Source organism: Musa acuminata, chromosome BXJ1-8, assembly GCF_036884655.1.
Source record: "Musa acuminata AAA Group cultivar baxijiao chromosome BXJ1-8, Cavendish_Baxijiao_AAA, whole genome shotgun sequence".
Taxonomy (NCBI): domain Eukaryota; kingdom Viridiplantae; phylum Streptophyta; class Magnoliopsida; order Zingiberales; family Musaceae; genus Musa; species Musa acuminata.
Genome location: NC_088334.1, coordinates 13,116,690 through 13,134,490, shown reverse-complemented (window position 1 = coordinate 13,134,490; position 17,801 = coordinate 13,116,690). Strand labels below are relative to the sequence as shown.

The window sequence follows — 17,801 nt, the reverse complement described above, 5'->3', positions numbered from 1 at the left end:
GCGGGCATCATGTTTGCCTCGTCATGTCGTTCTCAGATTTCATCGCTAATGGAAGCATGGGATTGACCTTCTCTCCGGGATTTACGGATACTTGTGTTGCCAGCGCCCACACGTAAACTAAGTGGTTTAGCCGATGACATGGTCATTATTTATTATTCATAGAAGAGGTAAGCAGGGATGGAGTCGTAGTTCATCCGCATCTACTTGTTGCTGACTTAGGGGTAGTGGTTGGTCGACATGGGAGTCGGAGGGAATACCACGTGCATCTTAGGGGGCGATGACCGGGTGATTGCTCCACGTCACTTACGGATCACCCTTGCACATAAGTCTTTTTAATATGCATGCAATATCAATTACGATGCTATTTTTGTTACGTCTAGAATTTAGTGTCATTTTTGGTCCAACATTCAAATTTTTCGATAAGTCCAATTAGGCGTCAGAAAAGTAACATTTAGCGTAACAACACTGAGGATAATCAACAGAGAAGAATATATAACATATAAAGATTGAGATGGATGAGTTCGAGTCATAGCTTGATATTGATAATTAAATTTGATGGTCCTTAGAATAAATGAGGTGTTTGACAAAAGATGAGACCATATAAGGAATAATGAATTACTTGACGATCGAAAGAGTCATACAAAGCTCATAGAGGTGATGGAGTTACTAATTTAAAGAATTTTATACTTATGTAAGGGTTTGTACGCGGACGATGGATTATTTATGGCCATCCAAAGGCTACCGAAACTTAGGGTTATAGAGTATTGAAACTTTCTCTTCGACATGAGAGAGGAGCGCAACGAGGGTTGTATTAGTAAAGAGACACAATCTAGCGAGTACATTCGTGGTGGTGAAATGATGTACACGTTGTTCAAATAGGCAAAGTAGTTCAAAGGGATAGTGTTATCCAAAACTTCTAGAGGGAATGATACAAAGAAAAATATTGCTCTAACAAAACAAATATTTAGGAGGGATAAGTACTAGTTCTCTAAAGGGAGAATCATGTGCAACAAACTACACATATTGAGTAGGATACCTCAAGATGATGGCTCTATAAAGCTCAGCGAACTAAGAAAGCGATGATGAGTCGTTACATAATCTTGCACGAGGTGATGTGTTGGTGAATGCATTACGAGATCAAGACCTTAGCACATGGCAAGAGTACGCGGGGGCAGGTTCTCTTGAAGAATATGTCATAGTGTTACCATTCGAGTTACCATAAATGAAGCAATACGTAATAGAGATTATGCGGGAGGTAGGGCCTAGGATCCCGATAATGGTGCATCAATTTCAGCAAAGTCGATGGACTTTAAGAGTTGTTAGGTGACAGACTATACTAGAGCTGTGCTTCATCCAAATGTGACCCGAGATTGGGTAAACAAAGGTTGATTATCAAATGAGTGAATATAATCGAAAGTGGCGAAAGCCTTGCTATATGCTAGTAAAAGTCACATGTGGAGAGATCACAGTCCAAGTTCATCCCACAAAGATTATAATACAATGGAGATATCATCGGGAGGCAACATGGTGCAATGAATCATAGTGGAATAGTTTAAGGTAATGTGACACACATGGGAGAAGTTTCGTGAGTGACTTAATCATACAGAGATATAATCGAGGGCTATTGGGAGCTTCACTTTGGTGAACAACATAACGATAAAAGATATGAATTCAAGAAGTAAATGTCATGACACCACAAAGGTAGGTCTTTTGTACGTACATCGAATTTTGTATCGGATGAAAGCTTTGGTTATCAGCATATAAGGGTTGTGTACCATCGAAAGAGAATTTTGAGTACAAGTACCACTGAGTCTCGTAGGAGGACTTGATCATATAGAGGTATGATCGAAGTAATTGGAGTGTTAGACTGCTCTATAGCTCATATTCGCTTAAGAGAGCTCGATAAGCCAAAAGATAAGACCGAGTGACCATTACTACTAAGAATATAAAGGAGGATAGAATTAACACGAGCCCCATAATGGCGAAAGCCATCATGAGAGTTGTAGTATGTCTTTCCATCGACTAAGGGAAATTACTCGGAGAACACAAAGGTGTTAAAACATGTGGTCAAAAGAGGCAAGGAAGCGACGATGAGTCCAAAGAGACTTAGCTACCCAAAACTAAGCATCGATTATGATGAAGGTGGACTCAAATGAGTGTCATAATATCGTAGATGTGGACCTATCGATCGCAAAGAAATGAATGTAGAAGCGAAGCAACAAATAATAGGGCTGAGCATGACAACACCATGGTACTATAGAGGCAGGACTTCCATAGAATTATCGATCATTTGCTCTCATGGAGGGAGAGCACATAGTTAGGAAAAGGGCTGAGGAGGTAGAGAATACAAAGGCAAACTCTAAGTACAGAGATAAGGTCGAAGGACAGAGGCTAGGAACTTTGTAAGATCGGTGTCGATAGGCTTCTCAATAAGATAGTCGAAAGTGATAGATTTTAGGTTAATACAAGAGTGCTCGATCATAGAACAAAATAGATAATATACGATGTTATACCCTTTATACTTAGAGGAGTAAGTGTTGGGAAATCTTAGAGACGACATCACATGCACAACGGAAGAACAGAAAATAAAATCTCTAATTTTCCAAAGATATATTCATCATCGTGTGAAGATTGGTGTGAAAAATCCGTGAAACTTAAAACTACGTATATAAAATAAATTATGTTACGTAGGGAGATTGTATATCCCTGAATCCTTAAAGATCTCTAGGAAAGAGTGAAGGAGGTCAAACGCCCTCCTCTCTAGTGATGATCCACATAGCAGGCCTACGATGATACTCCTCAAATCTCCAAGTTTGCTATCTGAGGTGGAGAAGGGGAGGAGAATAGGAGAGGCAAACCAAAAAGGCTTTAGCCTATGAACCACTAGTTTCCTCATATTTATAGAGGTCTCTTGTCAACTTAACCTTAATGGATCTTGCCCTCTTAGATTAGTGAATCTCTATTCAATAATCTCTCATTGGTTTTTATTAGATCTCATCCATATGATCCAATAATTCAGGGGTTTATTGGATATTTAATAAGATAGGAGTTCCAGCGGATATCTCATATCCGAACCTCTATTCATCGCAATGTCTACTATATGTGTATGACCTTTTAGGCTCAATATCGAGCTGGCTATGATTCATACTTGTTAGAACTCCTTCTAGCTTAGTGAATTATTATTTTCATAATAATTCACTCGATTCATCGACTGCGAACGTACTAGGCCACTACGCTGTAGTCCCTAGACGATACAAGAGAATCCAATCCATTGGACCTGTTTGTCCTCACTTACCGTATACCTATAATCCCTTATCCATCTAATATCCCATAAATCATATACCGAGCATGGTGTTGTCAGACCCATACAGTTTTTAATCGAGTCTCACTCTAATCAGATTCTCCCGGAGAACTCTTTATCTCTCAATCCGAATGACCTTGGCCAGGGATTTATTTGAGCAAGAATACATATGATATTCCTCTCATGACACCGAGAGTAGATGATCCTCTATCGACACTCAATAATCCTCGTAAGGTTGGCTACCACTCTCGATAACTGGCTATGCTAGATTTAGAACCTCCAGACCTATAAGTCTGGTATCAAAGAGTGGAGTACTCATATATGACATTCTTGGTGTCTCAAGTCTAAGGATCAGATACACCATTGGGACTACGAAATTGCTGTTTGACAATAAGGCATCATCAACCATCCAATATTCCGTAAGCGGATCAATCAGTGAACTCATTCTCCAATGAGCACCTGTATTGTATTCCTAGTGTCCCCACACGAGCAACTATGAGACCAACTGCATCCATCATATGAATGGGTATACAACACACCAGTCTGTCCGGTTATCTCGATGTCCCTCTCGAGTAATCTATGATTGAGATTATTTAGGATCTGTATTTAAAGATAAATCAGTCTCATTATCGTGTTCTCATCATGATCTGATTCTAATTGCACAGACCCATGAACATCACAATATATTCAACCAACAATCAATATAAAGTAATAAATACCAAAATATAATAATAAATAAAAAGATTATGTGTTAAGTCACACGTGTCATCGCTCATGTGATTGGTTTGTAGGGCACCTATTATTAGTAGTAAGCGATAAAAATAATGGGGAAGATTGTATAATCCTAAAGGCGACCACAACTATCGAAGACTTGCTTAAAACCAAGGCAAAATTTACTAGTTACAAGTGCTCTGCAAGCCAATCACATAAGTGATGACATGTATGAGACACTACACGATCTCTTTTGATTATTATTAGTAATGATATTTTCTTAATTTATATTATATGATGAATATATTGTGATGTTCTTGAATTTGTGCTATAGGAATTAGATCATGATGAGATCATGATAATAAAACTAATTTATCTTTAAATACATATCCTAAATATTTTTGGTCATATGTTATTCGAGAAGGATATCGAGGTAATTAGATAGACCGGTATACTATATACCCATCCATATGATAGCGGTAGTTGGTCATATAATTGCTTATGTAGGGACACTAGGATATAGTGCAAGTGCTCATTGGAGAATAAGTTCACTAAATGATCCGCTTACAGAACGCTAGATGGTTAATAATACCTCATCATTAGGTAGTAATTCCGTGATCTCAATTATGTATTTAGTACTTAGACTTGAGACACCAAGGATGCATTGTTTGAGTACTCCGTTCTTTGATACCAGACTTATAGGTCTCAAAGTTTTAAATATAGTATAAGAGATCATTAGGAATAACAACCAACCTTACGAAGATAATTGTGTGTGAATAAAGGATCATCCACTCTCGATGCTATGAGAGGAATATCTCGTGTGTTCTCACTTAGGCAAATCCTTGACGAGGGTCACTTGGATTAAAAGAGAATGAGTTCTCCGAGAGAATCTAATAAGTGTGAGACTCGGATGGATTCCGCATGGGCTTGACAGCACCATACATAATATACAATCTTTGGAATATTAGATGGATAAGGGACTATAGATACACGATAACTGAGGGCAGATAAGTCCATTGAGTTAGATCCCCCCGTACCGTCTAGGGACTATGGCATAATGGCCTAATACGTTTATAGTTGATGAATTGAGTAAATTATTATGAGGATGATAATTCACTGAGTTAGAAGGGATTTGAGTCAAATGAGATTCTGACAAGTTCAACTCACGACCAGCTCAATATTGAGCCTAGAGGTCACACACGTATAGTGGATGATGCAATAAATAGATGATTGGATATGAGATATCCAATAAGCCCCTATCTTAATGGATCTATTGAGTAAAACCTAATAGAGCTTATAGTGGTTATTGGATGAAGATCCAATATCCATTAAGCCAATGATTATTGGATGAGGATCTAATAACCACTTAGAAGGATCCATTAGGATTAGCAAGAGGGGTTCTCTATAAATAAGAGTGGGGCTCAAAGGATGCTAGACCTCTATTGCCGCTAACCTCCTCATCTCCTCCCCCCTTCTTTCTCCAACTGATTGCCTCATCTCTAATGCAAGAGGACAGCAAGAGGGACCAATCCCTCCTTATGTACTGCTGTATAGTGGCGCACGATCATGAGGAAAGAACATAATACACGAGGAGATGTGTCATTATTGCATCCATCATGTGGATCATCGCTAGAGAGGAGTTTGCAAGAGAGCTCCTTCATCCTCGGATTGAAATTTACGATCTTAGGGGATATATGAGTTCCCCTAGGTGAGAATGTCTCACACCCCTTATACGATTTTTGTCACTTTGAGTTTTACGCTCTCGATCTTCACTCGACGATTCAATAAGATTATTTTGAAAAACCAATTTTTGTTTTTATTTTTCACTACGTATATGATGCTCCCCAAGGTTTCTCATTAAAATTTTGCTCTTTTTGGACAAAACTTCTTGTATTCTAGAAGTTTGATAGTAATAAGCAGGCGAATTGTAGTAGCTTACTCAACACAAGGAGTGCAAATACTTCGGGTGCTTAAGAAGTGATAGTAAAGAGCAGGTGAAGGCTAGTAACCAGCTTGATACATAAAGTACAACCCTCGAGGAGGCGAGCGAAGTCAAGTAATATTTATTTTCTCAACTCTTAAGAAAATAGGTGAAATTAAGTACTCTAGTTTTCTTATTTATCCAACACAGGAGCTTTGCAAATGTTCAAAGACTCTTCAAAAAAACTTAGTAAAAAATAACATTTGTTAAATCTTTACCAAGAGTATATTGTTTGTTTTATTTTCAAATACAATACTAATTAAAAGCGGACATGATGCGAACTTGCTTAGAGATGACAACTAAATAGAAGAGAAATTGATGGACAAATTTTACAGAGGAAAGATATAAAAAATTTTAAAGTTGATGAGACAATACTTGTTAAAGCTCTAATAGGCATCCAACCAGTTCAAGTGGTGCAAGACATTTGAGAGACTAACGTATAACAAAGAAGGTCTTTTCCTTCATTTGAATGATCTATAGGAACCGACAAAAATCAGCATAACTCAACTAACCCTATGTTAGAAAATCATGGGTCGGCATCTCATGCGTAGCGAAAAATAAAAAACAAAACTAGATTTGCTAACGTTAAGTACTTGGCTGTTGTGCGATGATTAGTGCATGAGAAAAATCACAAAATCGAAAAATCGCATGTATCATGTTAGAAGTGTTACCTAGGGAGATCTATATCCCTGAAATTTTTAGATATGATGGAGTGGATGAAGGAGAACTCGTGTACTCCTCTCTAGCAGTGATCCACACAGTATACGTCGTGACGATGCTCCTTAGATCATTGTGAGATCTCCCTCTCCAAGCGCATCACAAGGCTATCGAAGCCAAGGAGGCCGAGGAGAATAAGAGGGGTGACCACCAGAAGTTCTAGCCTATGAACCATGAGGTTCCTCCTATTTATATAGGTGCAAGCAACTTAACCCTTAATAGATCCTATCCTCATTGGATCTTTATCCAATTATCCAATTGGATCTTATCCATATGATCTAAACTAGAGCTCCATGGATATCTCATATCTGCATCTCTACTCGTCGCAACATCCTTTATATATATGTGACCCTCTAGGCTCGATATCGAGCTGGCTGTGAGTCGATCCTGTCAAAATTTCTTCTGATATAGTGAATTATTATCTTCATAATAATTCACTTGACTCATCAATTATGGACGTACTATGCAACTACGTCATAGTCCTCGGATGATATAGGGGATCTAATCCATTGGACTTGTCTATCCTTAGTTACCATGTATCTATAGTCCCTCATTCATCTAATATCTCAAAGACCATATATTGGGCATGATAACGTCAAGCCCATACAAAATCCTATCTGAGTCTCGCTCTAATCGTATTCTCCCGGAGAACTTATTCTCTCTCAATCCGAACGATCTTAGTTAAAGATTTTGTTTGAACGAGCACACATTGGATATTCCTCTCGTGATACCGAGAGTGGATGATCGTTTGTTGACACTCAATTACCTTCGTAAGATTGACTGCTATTCTTGAGAACTGATTGTATCAGATCTAGAACTTCCAAACCTATAAGTTCGACGTCAAAGAATAGAGTATTCATACAAGGCATCTTTGGTATTTCAAGTCTAATGACCAGATACACAATTGGGACTATAGAATCGTTGTCTAACGTCAAGTATCATTAACCATCTAGTATTCCGTAAGTGGATTAATTAATGAACTTATTCTCCAATGAGTACTTGCACTATACCTCTAGTATCTCCACACGAGCGACTTTGAGACCAGCCGTCTCTATTATATGGACAAATATATAACGCACCAGTCTATCCGATTATCTCGATATCCTTCTCGAGTAACATATGACCGGGATGATTTAGAGTATATATTTAAATATGAATTTGTCTCATTATCATGATCTCATAATGATGATCTGATTCTCATTGCATAGATCCAATGACATCACAATATACATCTGGATAATATATGATAAAATGCCACTAATAATAAGTAAAGAAATTGTTGCAGCATGTCACATGTGTCATCACTCACGTGATTGGCTTGTAGGGTACCTATAACTAACACCCCACACCAGAGTCGAAGTCCTTAGTAAGTTAAAGCAACATGATAGATCAAAGTTTGATTACTCAACCATAGTTAGAGCTGATAATTGAAGATTTAGCAAAAGCAAGAAGATGTAACATCGGCAAAGGCTTCGGCGAAGATGTGGAAGGAATAAGTGGAGAAGAATGTTACAGACAAAGCTATAAACAGGATGTTTGATATAATACTTGTGTAAGTATGTGTCTTTTGGTTTTGTTCATGCTTTGCATAACATATAAAGCACTTGTAGTAGGCTTGACAATCTCATTTTGATTCATTTTTATATTTGTTTCAGTCGTGTAAATACAGATTATGTATAGTCATCGTGCAAAAGCAAAACTACCTATAAATTTCATCTAGATAATCATTTTAAGAGTTTTTAAGCTCGCTACTTAGGTGACATATGGTTGGATATGCCTTTGGGATAGTTCATTGTCTTATTCTATAGTAATCTTATTTGAACACTCGTGAAAACTTTTAGCTGGATCATCTTGGACTATTTATCATGCAATCGTTCATTAGTATTATATATTACTGAAATAATTATTTGTCGAATCTCGGGCTAAAAATTTTCTTTTAATTTGTTATCTCCTTTACACATCTTTAAGAAACCATGAGTGATTTCGGAGACAGTGACCTCGTCCATATCACCTAAATATTAGGTTAAACATATTCAATAAAAGTTCCTCCAATGAGTATTTACAATGTCGTTCAGAAGACTTGAGAGCCGGAGAAGTCCACGCGTTGACCGTGTAAGAATACAAAGACGTGGTGTGTGGTTGCCGCCAACCTCTGCCTCAAAAGACGCATGCATAGAGAGGGTCATCCGCCCGCATCCATTATCGATTTCTCGTGAACGCTAACCGGGCAACTGAGTTGTATCTCTTTCAGAAGCCTCAAATAAATGACATCAGTTTACTTGTGGCTTTTAAGTTCTCTCGATCTTGAAAGCGTAACTCGCAGTTGTAGTCCTCGGGCTACGGCGCCACTTTCAATTGAATTCTTCAAATCTAATTCACATCCAGTCGTGTCGTCAGCTTAGCCTTTGACCGTGCCACCACGAGCATCCGATCCAAAGCTGGGGTTGGTCCTATTTGATTTACCAACAAACAAATCTTCCCCCCATATTTATGTCCAATTGGTAATCCAACGAGTCGAGATTGCTTTATGGCTGAAAAGGATTGAATAAACTACTAATTAAAATTAAGAGAGTAATTATATTATATATAATAAATAGGAACCCTATCAAGATTTTATCCCAACACTCGGATGGATGACGACGGTACAATTTTTACCCAAAATAAACTCTCAACAAGTGCAGCAAAAGCAAAGAAACTATCTACACAAATGCCAGTAGTGTGAAGAGATGTTGCCAGACGAGACGGGAAAGCACCATAAAAAGTTGCAGTTAGGCTAATGAAACACACCATACTAAAAAGAATTTCTTACAAAATCATCATCAACAAGCTATGCTATCACTGCGACGATCCATGCCTTTCAAATCCGTTTCCAACTTCGGATTTTTCATGTGACCGACCAGCAGCAGTATCACAATCATAATAAGCAGTAATTGAACTTCGAAAGTGGTAAATGCATTCACAAAATTGCATCACACAAATCCATGAAGACATGTAACCTCTTAAAAAGCAGACTCTGGAATAATTCAAAAACAAAAAAATCAATGTACTCAAATGTACCAATCAAATAAGAAGATAGCCATCCTACAATGCTTGCATTGTTTAAAAGCCTAAAGCATCTATCATCTCTCTCTTAAGTAAATGATACAGGGAGGCCACAATTCCATAATTTAGATAAACTCACTCTTATCGAAGAACAATGGAAATGAAGGATTGGGGGTGTGTATTATGTGCAGTCTGGAAACAAAAAATTCAGAAAGATGTCTGACTTTTGTTGTCCCATGAGGTTCCTGAATAAGCTTAACTTTGAGTTTTCTCCACTTTGGCCTTGATCTTTTGTTCCAAAATGGCTTTCTCAGTGTCCAGACTGAACATCCTATTGAGTGCATGCATATTTTCAAGGGTCTCATCCAGAGTCCGGCTATCGGTGCCATCACATCTCAAGTGCTGCAGTGGGCCATGAAGAAGCTTGTTTACTATACCACTGCTGAGGTCTTCAATAGCTTTTCTCATTTTCTTTGTTAATGCATCATCGCCTATCTTCTGAAAACACTTCTCAAGCTCCGAAACCCGAATTCTATCAGCATAGGACCTCAACTTCTTGATGGTAGGGACGGTCTCCAGAGAGTCCCTCCATGCCTCAAACCGTTTCAGTTCCTGCGTAATTATTGATTGAGCTTCCATTGCCTTCCTCAGCCGATCTTCCTTGTTGGCTTCCACAACCTCCTTGAGGTCGTCGACATTGTACACTCGAGCATGATCAAGATTTGCAGCACAGGATCCTACGTTCCTAGGCACTGAAATATCCACAAAAAGTCTTATGCTCCCAACTTCGAAGCCCACAGGAGGAAGAGCTTCAACATGCTCTTTCAAGAATAGTGGTGTCTCAGATGCTGTGCTTGTGAAAATAACATCTGCCTCAGCAGAAGAGGAGAGCATTTCTGAGAAAGGTCTGTAGATAATTTCAATATCCTTCAGTTCTTCACGGATAGCATCTACCCTCTCCACTGACCTGTTAACGACCACAACCTTTTTGCATCCTTTGGCAGCTAGATGTTTAATCACTAGCTTCCCCATCTTGCCGGCTCCAATCACCAGCATTCGAGCAGATGTAGAATGGGACTTTGGGAGTTTCATAAGAGCCAACTCAACTGCAGCTGAGCTTACAGAGACCGCACCAGATGCTATGTTGGTCTCACTGCGAACTCGTTTTCCAGCAGTAATTGCATCCTTAAACATCCTGTCAATATTCTTTCCCAATCCTCCACTGCCTTGCCCGATCCTTACAACTTGTTTAACTTGAGCGAGAATCTGTCCTTCTCCCAAGACAAGAGAGTCAAGACCTGCCGACACTTCAAACAGATGCCTTGTGGCATCACTATCACGGAGCACAAAAAGATGTTGTCGGAGCTCTGATACCGGAATCCCACTTGTCTGCCACATCATACAAAAGCAAATAATTAATAACTGATGGACTAGAAACATGCTAAAAGAACACCAGTTTCTTTTGCAGAGTAAAGATGGATGGAATCACAATTGAGACATATATGAAGAGCACACAGTTTGTGATGGAGAAAAAACAGTTACCTTTGCCATCCACTCCATCACTTCTCTGATTCCACGATTCCAAGACAAAGCAACTACATATATTTCCATTCTGTTGCATGTACTGAGAACTGCAGCTTCTTCTATATGATTCAGGCTGCATAATTCACCAATAGCACGAGGCCACTGGGCCTCTGGAACAGCAAGCTTTTCACGCATCTCGACAGGAGCCGTATGAACACTCAGACCTATCACAGCTATGCTGCTCCTCTCCTTCATATATCCTGCAAAATGTGAACCAGAATAAGTTAATAAATTGTGTTAAGATAATCATCAAAGGAACAAAAGTTTTGTTCATTGTCTCCTAGCTGCGCTGAAGTAAAACACCAGCATTGTTAACTTTTGTAAGGAAATACATCCGAGAAAATTGATGAATAAGAAAGTACTAAAGTATAACTCAACAACAGTATATATCAAGGCAAATATGAGTGTCGAATGATACAATCCAAATATTCATCTGCGTGAGCACAGGATAGAAGGACAAAATTCCGACACAAGAATCTTGTTTCTCAGCAAAATAAGACAGCAGAAGCTTCTGTTCAGAAGTACCAAATGAAGGTGGCAATAAAGATGCTGTTTATCCATTGATGATTACTGAAATAATTTGAGCTATCAGCGAATTGATGAGGTCAGGATAGTCTACATAAGCCATTCCCAAAATCCAACTACCATTATTCAATAAGAACAAAAACAGATGCTGGAATTTAGGAGATTATGGACCTAGAGATGCTTCAGATTTAAGTATGGAAACCAAAGAAACAAAAACAAACCAGTCTAATAATCCCATGTTGTTAGTTTCACAAGCATCTAATCCTAATTTTGACATCATGGTATTCAAAAGATATCAAGCCCTAAACAAGGAATCAGGGAATGCCAAACTCGTATATCAACCTCATCTCATTAACTACCCTAACATATTAGATAGATTAGGAACCCCTGCAGATAATGGCAATTACATCAGTTCTTGCGCTTCTATAATATGTGACGAACTACTCGATTAATCCCACAAATCCATGTAGACTAGAGATCCTGACGATCAGACCCACCAAACGTACCGTATTGCCAAGTACTTCTCAACCACTACAATTGCTAAAACCGTTCCATGATGCTAACCCCCAACAAAAAGGGGGAAAAGGAACCCTTTTCATAAGCTAGAAAGAAAAATTGCAACCTTTGCAGACCTTCACTTCGTCAGTAGGACGAAACCGACAATCTCTAATGAGAAAATATAGGGGAAAATGCGGCACGGGGCTTACGGTCTGCAGAAATCTTGAATTGCTCAAGGGCCGAGACGCTGGCGGCCGCTGCCGACTTCTCCTCGAGATCCGCCTTCACCTCGCAGCGTGGGCTCCTCCGGAGAACAATCCTGGGGCTCCCACTGTACGCGGGGCCTCTGGGACGGACCCGATACAATCCAGCCGAACTCCAAGATGCAGACGACGACCGAGAGGGAGATCTCCTGCGGAAGACAGACCCGACCTTCCCAGGCCCCGCAACGGTGATCACCACGCCGCTGGCGGTGGCCATTGAAGACTAGTTTTCAGCAGCAACTGCGATTAAAAACCTAACCAAGAAAAGAAGGAAGAACACGAGCTTCGCGAATAGATCGATCGAGAGGAATTTAAGGCAGGGTTCGAGAAAGAGGCGAAAGAATTCCCTCGCCCCCCCCCCTCGCTCGATCGCGCTCGCGCTCTCTCTCTCTCTCCCCTTCTTGATATGTATGCGGATATGGGAACGGCCGCGGGGGCCGTACGACGGATGGAGGGCGGAAGGGGACACCCAAGATTTGGTCGTCGGGAGAAAACTGAGAAGAGAAAAAGAAGGAAATATCACAAAGCAATATTGAGTTGAGAACGCTGTTCCGCCGAAATCAAAGGGTTCGCCACAGGGTACTCGTTCTGAATTTCGTCACCCTTACCCTTTCTCTTCATTCGGAAACCGTGGTGGAGCCCAAGTCGGGTCACTGTGTTTAGCAATCATCACTCGGGTAAAAGTCTTGCCCGTGTATATATATATATATATATATTTATCTTGGGCAGGTGGATGTGGTTTGGTATTCCTCGCTCATTCATTGGCTGGTGTTTGGGTTACGCGTTCCACCCGACCTCCCATCGCCGCGCCACCTGTTATGATCACGCACGAATTCCCGCCTCACAAATACATCACTCTGGAGGAGAGAGAGAGAGAGAGAGAGAGAGAGAGAGAGAGGTGGGTAGAATTACCATTTGACTTGAGGGGGTGTTTTGGTTCCGCACGTTTCTGGTGAATTGAACCACTGGTTGATTCGGTGCGAAAGTAGTAGGTTTGACCTTAACGACCACGATTAATCAGCCGTCCGCGTTGACCAGAAGCAGCGTGTGGAAGCCATAATCTGCCCTGTAAAATCGAATTTTCTCCTCTTTTTATTCCTTCTCTTTTTTTCTTGTGCCAAATACACCATTCACTTTTGTTGACATATCCTTTGGTATCACCAGATTAATTAAAAGCTTGCTGAAATAACTTGTTCTTTCTTTCTTGTGAGAACTCGCTTATGCTTGCATTCATCGCATCATATCATACGATGTAGATGAGGTCTTCCCGCTCCAACCGCTCCGTTTCCACTGCGCCAGCTTTGACGAAGTCCACTCAATTTTGGAGGCCAGAAAAGGTAGGAGAAGAAGAATAAGAAGCTTCGACGGACCAAGGAACGTCGTCTCACCAGCAAAATTATGTGCCAAAAGCTGCATCACAGCCTCCCTTCTTCTTCGTCGTCGTCTTCTTCTTCTTTTATGCTGCATGTGTTACAGCATTAACGCGTGAAGCACGTTGGTTGGGTCTTCTTCAGCCCCGGTTCGTCACCCAGAGGGAGGGGGTGCGGATCGTGTGTCTTCTGCCGCGGCAGGAGACAGGACGCAGCTAACCCTGAGTAGCACGTAACGCCAGCAGAGATGGTTGGGCCCACAGGCGTATGTTAAGTGTCTCCTACTTTCCTGTTCCCTGACTTAACCGAGACAGGAAGACTAGGTGTCCCACCTGACCGGAAGCTGTCCCGGCTTCATGGTTCGGGTCGACAAGATTTGCGGTTCGGGGGAATGAGCCGAACCGATACCGTGTTCCCATGTGCCTCGGGGTTAGGCACCGGTTGTGGTAGGTTGGTGGCCTCACCTGGCGCCAAACCCACCACTTTCTATATATATTTCCTACCCACCTCTCGCCCATCGTGATCGAGTTCGCATATTTGACGAAACCAGATCGAGGCGATCGATCCATCATGGTTTCTTCTTTGGCGTACTCCAAATCTTTACTCGGGGGAGAGAGAGCCGACGGCGTCTCCGGCCTCGGCTTCCGTCAGCCCTCCGATCTCCGCCGCCTGTCCTCCGCCGCCGTCTAGATCTCCATCCGGCATCGGACTTCCCTTCCCCAGCGAAGGCTCGGTGAGCTCTCCTCCTCTTCCACGTGTCCCCCCTCCCTCCCCACCCCCCCGAGTTTTTGACTTGCTGTGTCCGTAATGGAAGAAAAAAAAGGTGATCTTGCTTTCTTGATGGCCAAGGAGCTAAAGTTCTTGTTATAGAGAAGACAGGAAGGAAAATTATTTGAGATCTCTCGTCTTAATGTTGCAAATCTTATTCTTCGGTACCGGTGTCATGTGATGAGGGTAATAATAATGATGGGACGCAAACTGACATCGTCTGCTCCCGGATGACGTCTCCTGGGTCACGAGGACCGAGGAGACGCATGGGTCGTCTGTCTCGGTATGACCTGATAGTGCCGGGCCGAGAAAGACCAAAATGTCGAACGAGGCACGTCGCTATCCTGCAGGAGCCCGATCCTCCACGCAACCCCAACGCCGGGGTCAAACGCCTTCCCAGGTATGGTCCTACTCCCTACAAGCGGGCACACGGTGACCTTCCATATAAAAACCCTCGCGTTCGGAACGAGGGAGGGGAAAAAGAAAAGAGAGGAGAAAACCTCCCAAGATTCTCGACCGACTTGACCATCGGAGGGGTCGGGTCGAGCTCTCCCGACTTGACCTGTATGTAGGGACGAAGACGGAGCGCCTCCCACCACGCGCCCAGGCGAGGAGTTCCCTCTCGGAAGAAACGGTTGTCTCGTCGAGACCGGACCAACGTAGTCGGCTACCTCAGCACTCTCAAGGGTAATCCATGAAGATCCCCGCTCATTCAGACCCGAACCCAACTGTGTTGGCCCCGAGGCTGCGGCTTAAAGTTGTTGACACTAACATTTTGGCACTAGAGGGAGGGCCCGAATGTCGAGGGATCGCCAGATCGACCTAGACGAACCCCCAGCTGAGGGGTCGTGCCTGATCGGGGCTCCGGGGGAACGCCCCTTGCATGGTGAACCCCTAGCTGAGCACCCCGCTGCAACTTCAGAGCGTTATTGGCGATTATTCAACGGCCCGGGCTTGTCACCGCCCAAAGGCGTCCCAACCGACCCATCGCCCGTATCGCCCGAGGCCTTTCAGGACCTTGCTCATCAAGTTCAAGCTCTGAATGGGATGGTGCAGACCATTATCCCGCTCATTTCTCATCCGGCGCACCTACCTGCGATCCAACCACTACTGCAACAAGTGCTGCCCGTTCGGGCTCACATGATACCCCCGAAACTCCCCACGTCGCCTCAGGTCTGGCCGCCCCCGCTCGAAGATCGAGCAATGGGAAACCCGAGCACCTGCCCGGAGCCCGAGGTGTTATCTTCAGATTCAACGGGCTCCCTGCGAGCCCAGCTACGCTACGTTAACCAATGACTCGACGAAGTACAGAGGGACGTTTGTAAGTCTAAGGAAGAACTTGGGGAGGACGCGCATCGGGGGTCTCTGTTCGCGCTTGAGATACAAGATCAGTCAATCCCCCCGAACTTCCGTCTTCCCTCTCTCGATGCATACGACGGCGCCACCGACCTAACGGACCACGTAGCCGCCTTTCGAGCCCAAATGGCGCTATACGGGACCTCAAACGCCTTGATGTGCAGGGCGTTTCCCATGACACTGAGGGGCCCAACTCGCGCATGGTATAGCGGCCTGAAGGCCGGGGCGATCACCTCCTTTGATCAGCTCGCCAAAGACTTTGAGCTTAACTTCCTAGCGTACGCCCGACCGAAGCCGTCCGTCGCATTGTTCCTCGGACTTAACTAAAGGGAGGTCGAGCCCCTCTCCCATTTTGTGAATCATTTTGCTACGAAAATCCGAGGGTTGCCGCACGCTCGTCCCTCTCTGTTAATGCAGGCGTTTATGATAGGCCTACGACCATCCAGATTCTTATGGTCCCTTGTGGAGTGACCCCTCACCATGGTACCGGATATGCTCCAGCGGGCTAACCAATACATCGCGGTCGAGGCATGGATGGCCCGGAGGCGATAGGAGCACAAAAGGGTTAGGCCGGAGCCACCCCTGGGGCAACAATCTGTCGTGTCGAGGCACAAGGTGGACCGACCTGACCAGCCAGCATCGAGGTCCCCGCTCCCCATCTCGGGGGCATCCCGAACAGAGATATTCCTCCAAATAAGGGAGAAGGGGTTGCTCAAATCCCCCAACCCGATGAGAAGTTTGCGGGAGCTCGGGGACCGATCCAAGTATTGTCGTTTCCATCGACAAAACGGACATGACATCTAGGAGTGCCACGAGTTGAAACGACATATTAAGAAGCTCATTCGCGGAGGACACCTCGGTCGGTACCTCCGACAAGCCAAGGAGCTTTCACCCCGCCCGGAGGGCCCTGTTGAGCGGCAGATTGACATGATAACAGGCGGCCCAGCATTAGGGGGGAACAGTATGTCCGGGCGAAAGACATACGCCCGCGCCGCCGCGGCCGAAGCCCCCAGACGTGGACCCGAGCCTGAGGTCACGTTCCCGGCCAAAGAACCGAGCGATTCGAGCACGATGATCCACTCGTAATAGCGGCCAGGATCGTCGACGCCCAAGTGAAGAGGATCATGATCGACATAGGGAGCTCGGCCGACGTGCTCTACCTGGATGCTTTTCAAAAGCTCAGGGTAACTAGAGACGCCTTGGAACCGATGTGCTCGGCACTCATCGGGTTCATCGGGTTCACGGCAACTCGATCTCACAGTTGGGAGCGATCACCTTGCCCCTAACCCTGGGAGTCCCACCAAGGTCCAAGACGGTGATAGCGACCTTCTTGGTGGTTGACCTCCCCACTGCATACAACGCAATCCTTGGCCGCCCGACCCTCAACAAGATCAAGGCTGTTATCTCCACTTACTACCAAACAGTGAAGTTTCCGACTCACGCCAGGGTTGGGGAAGTCTGGGGAAGTCCCCTCGAATCTAGATGGTGCTACTTGACGGCGGTCTCATTACACAAAAGGGCAAGGACCGAACAACCACTAGGGGATCCCCGGGAAACAAAGAAACCGACCCAACATCTTGAGCCAATGGAGTCCACTAATAGCTTACCCCTAATAGAGGGTCGGCCAGACCGGACGATCAAAATCGTGTCGGAACTCCATGAGTGAGAAAGGGAGCAGCTCGTCG

At 43.5% G+C, this 17,801-nt stretch overlaps 2 protein-coding genes across 3 annotated transcripts in view; one reads left to right on the top strand and one right to left on the bottom strand.

The window, feature by feature from the left end:
- Positions 1–9,754: 9,754 nt before the first annotated feature.
- Positions 9,755–13,118, bottom strand: LOC135587587 (glutamyl-tRNA reductase 2-like). Its single transcript, XM_065079165.1, has 3 exons — positions 12,569–13,118; positions 11,295–11,536; positions 9,755–11,141 (listed from the first exon to the last, which is right to left on the bottom strand). The coding sequence occupies exons 1-3, from the start codon at positions 12,837–12,839 to the stop codon at positions 10,008–10,010; spliced, it is 1,647 nt and encodes a 548-aa protein (XP_064935237.1). The 5' UTR covers positions 12,840–13,118; the 3' UTR covers positions 9,755–10,007.
- Positions 13,119–14,441: 1,323 nt separating this feature from the next.
- The window catches only part of LOC103994964 (chorismate synthase 1, chloroplastic), a 55,518-nt gene continuing 52,158 nt past the window's right edge, over positions 14,442–17,801 (top strand). For both annotated transcript variants that reach the window (XR_010475918.1, XM_065079164.1), the window contains exon 1: positions 14,442–14,725. The gene's annotated coding sequence lies outside the window, so the exon portion shown is untranslated. The remainder of the gene's footprint in view (positions 14,726–17,801) is intronic.

Bases quoted from the DNA above. Each gene is read 5' to 3' on its own strand.
- LOC135587587 (XM_065079165.1), bottom strand. From the start codon at position 12,839: ATGGCCACCGCCAGCGGCGTGGTGATCACCGTTGCGGGGCCTGGGAAG. The intron at 11,537-12,568 runs GTAAGCCCCGTG...CACATTTTGCAG, and splicing joins ATTCAAGATTTCTGCAGACC to GATATATGAAGGAGAGGAGC. The intron at 11,142-11,294 runs GTAACTGTTTTT...ATGATGTGGCAG, and splicing joins TGATGGAGTGGATGGCAAAG to ACAAGTGGGATTCCGGTATC.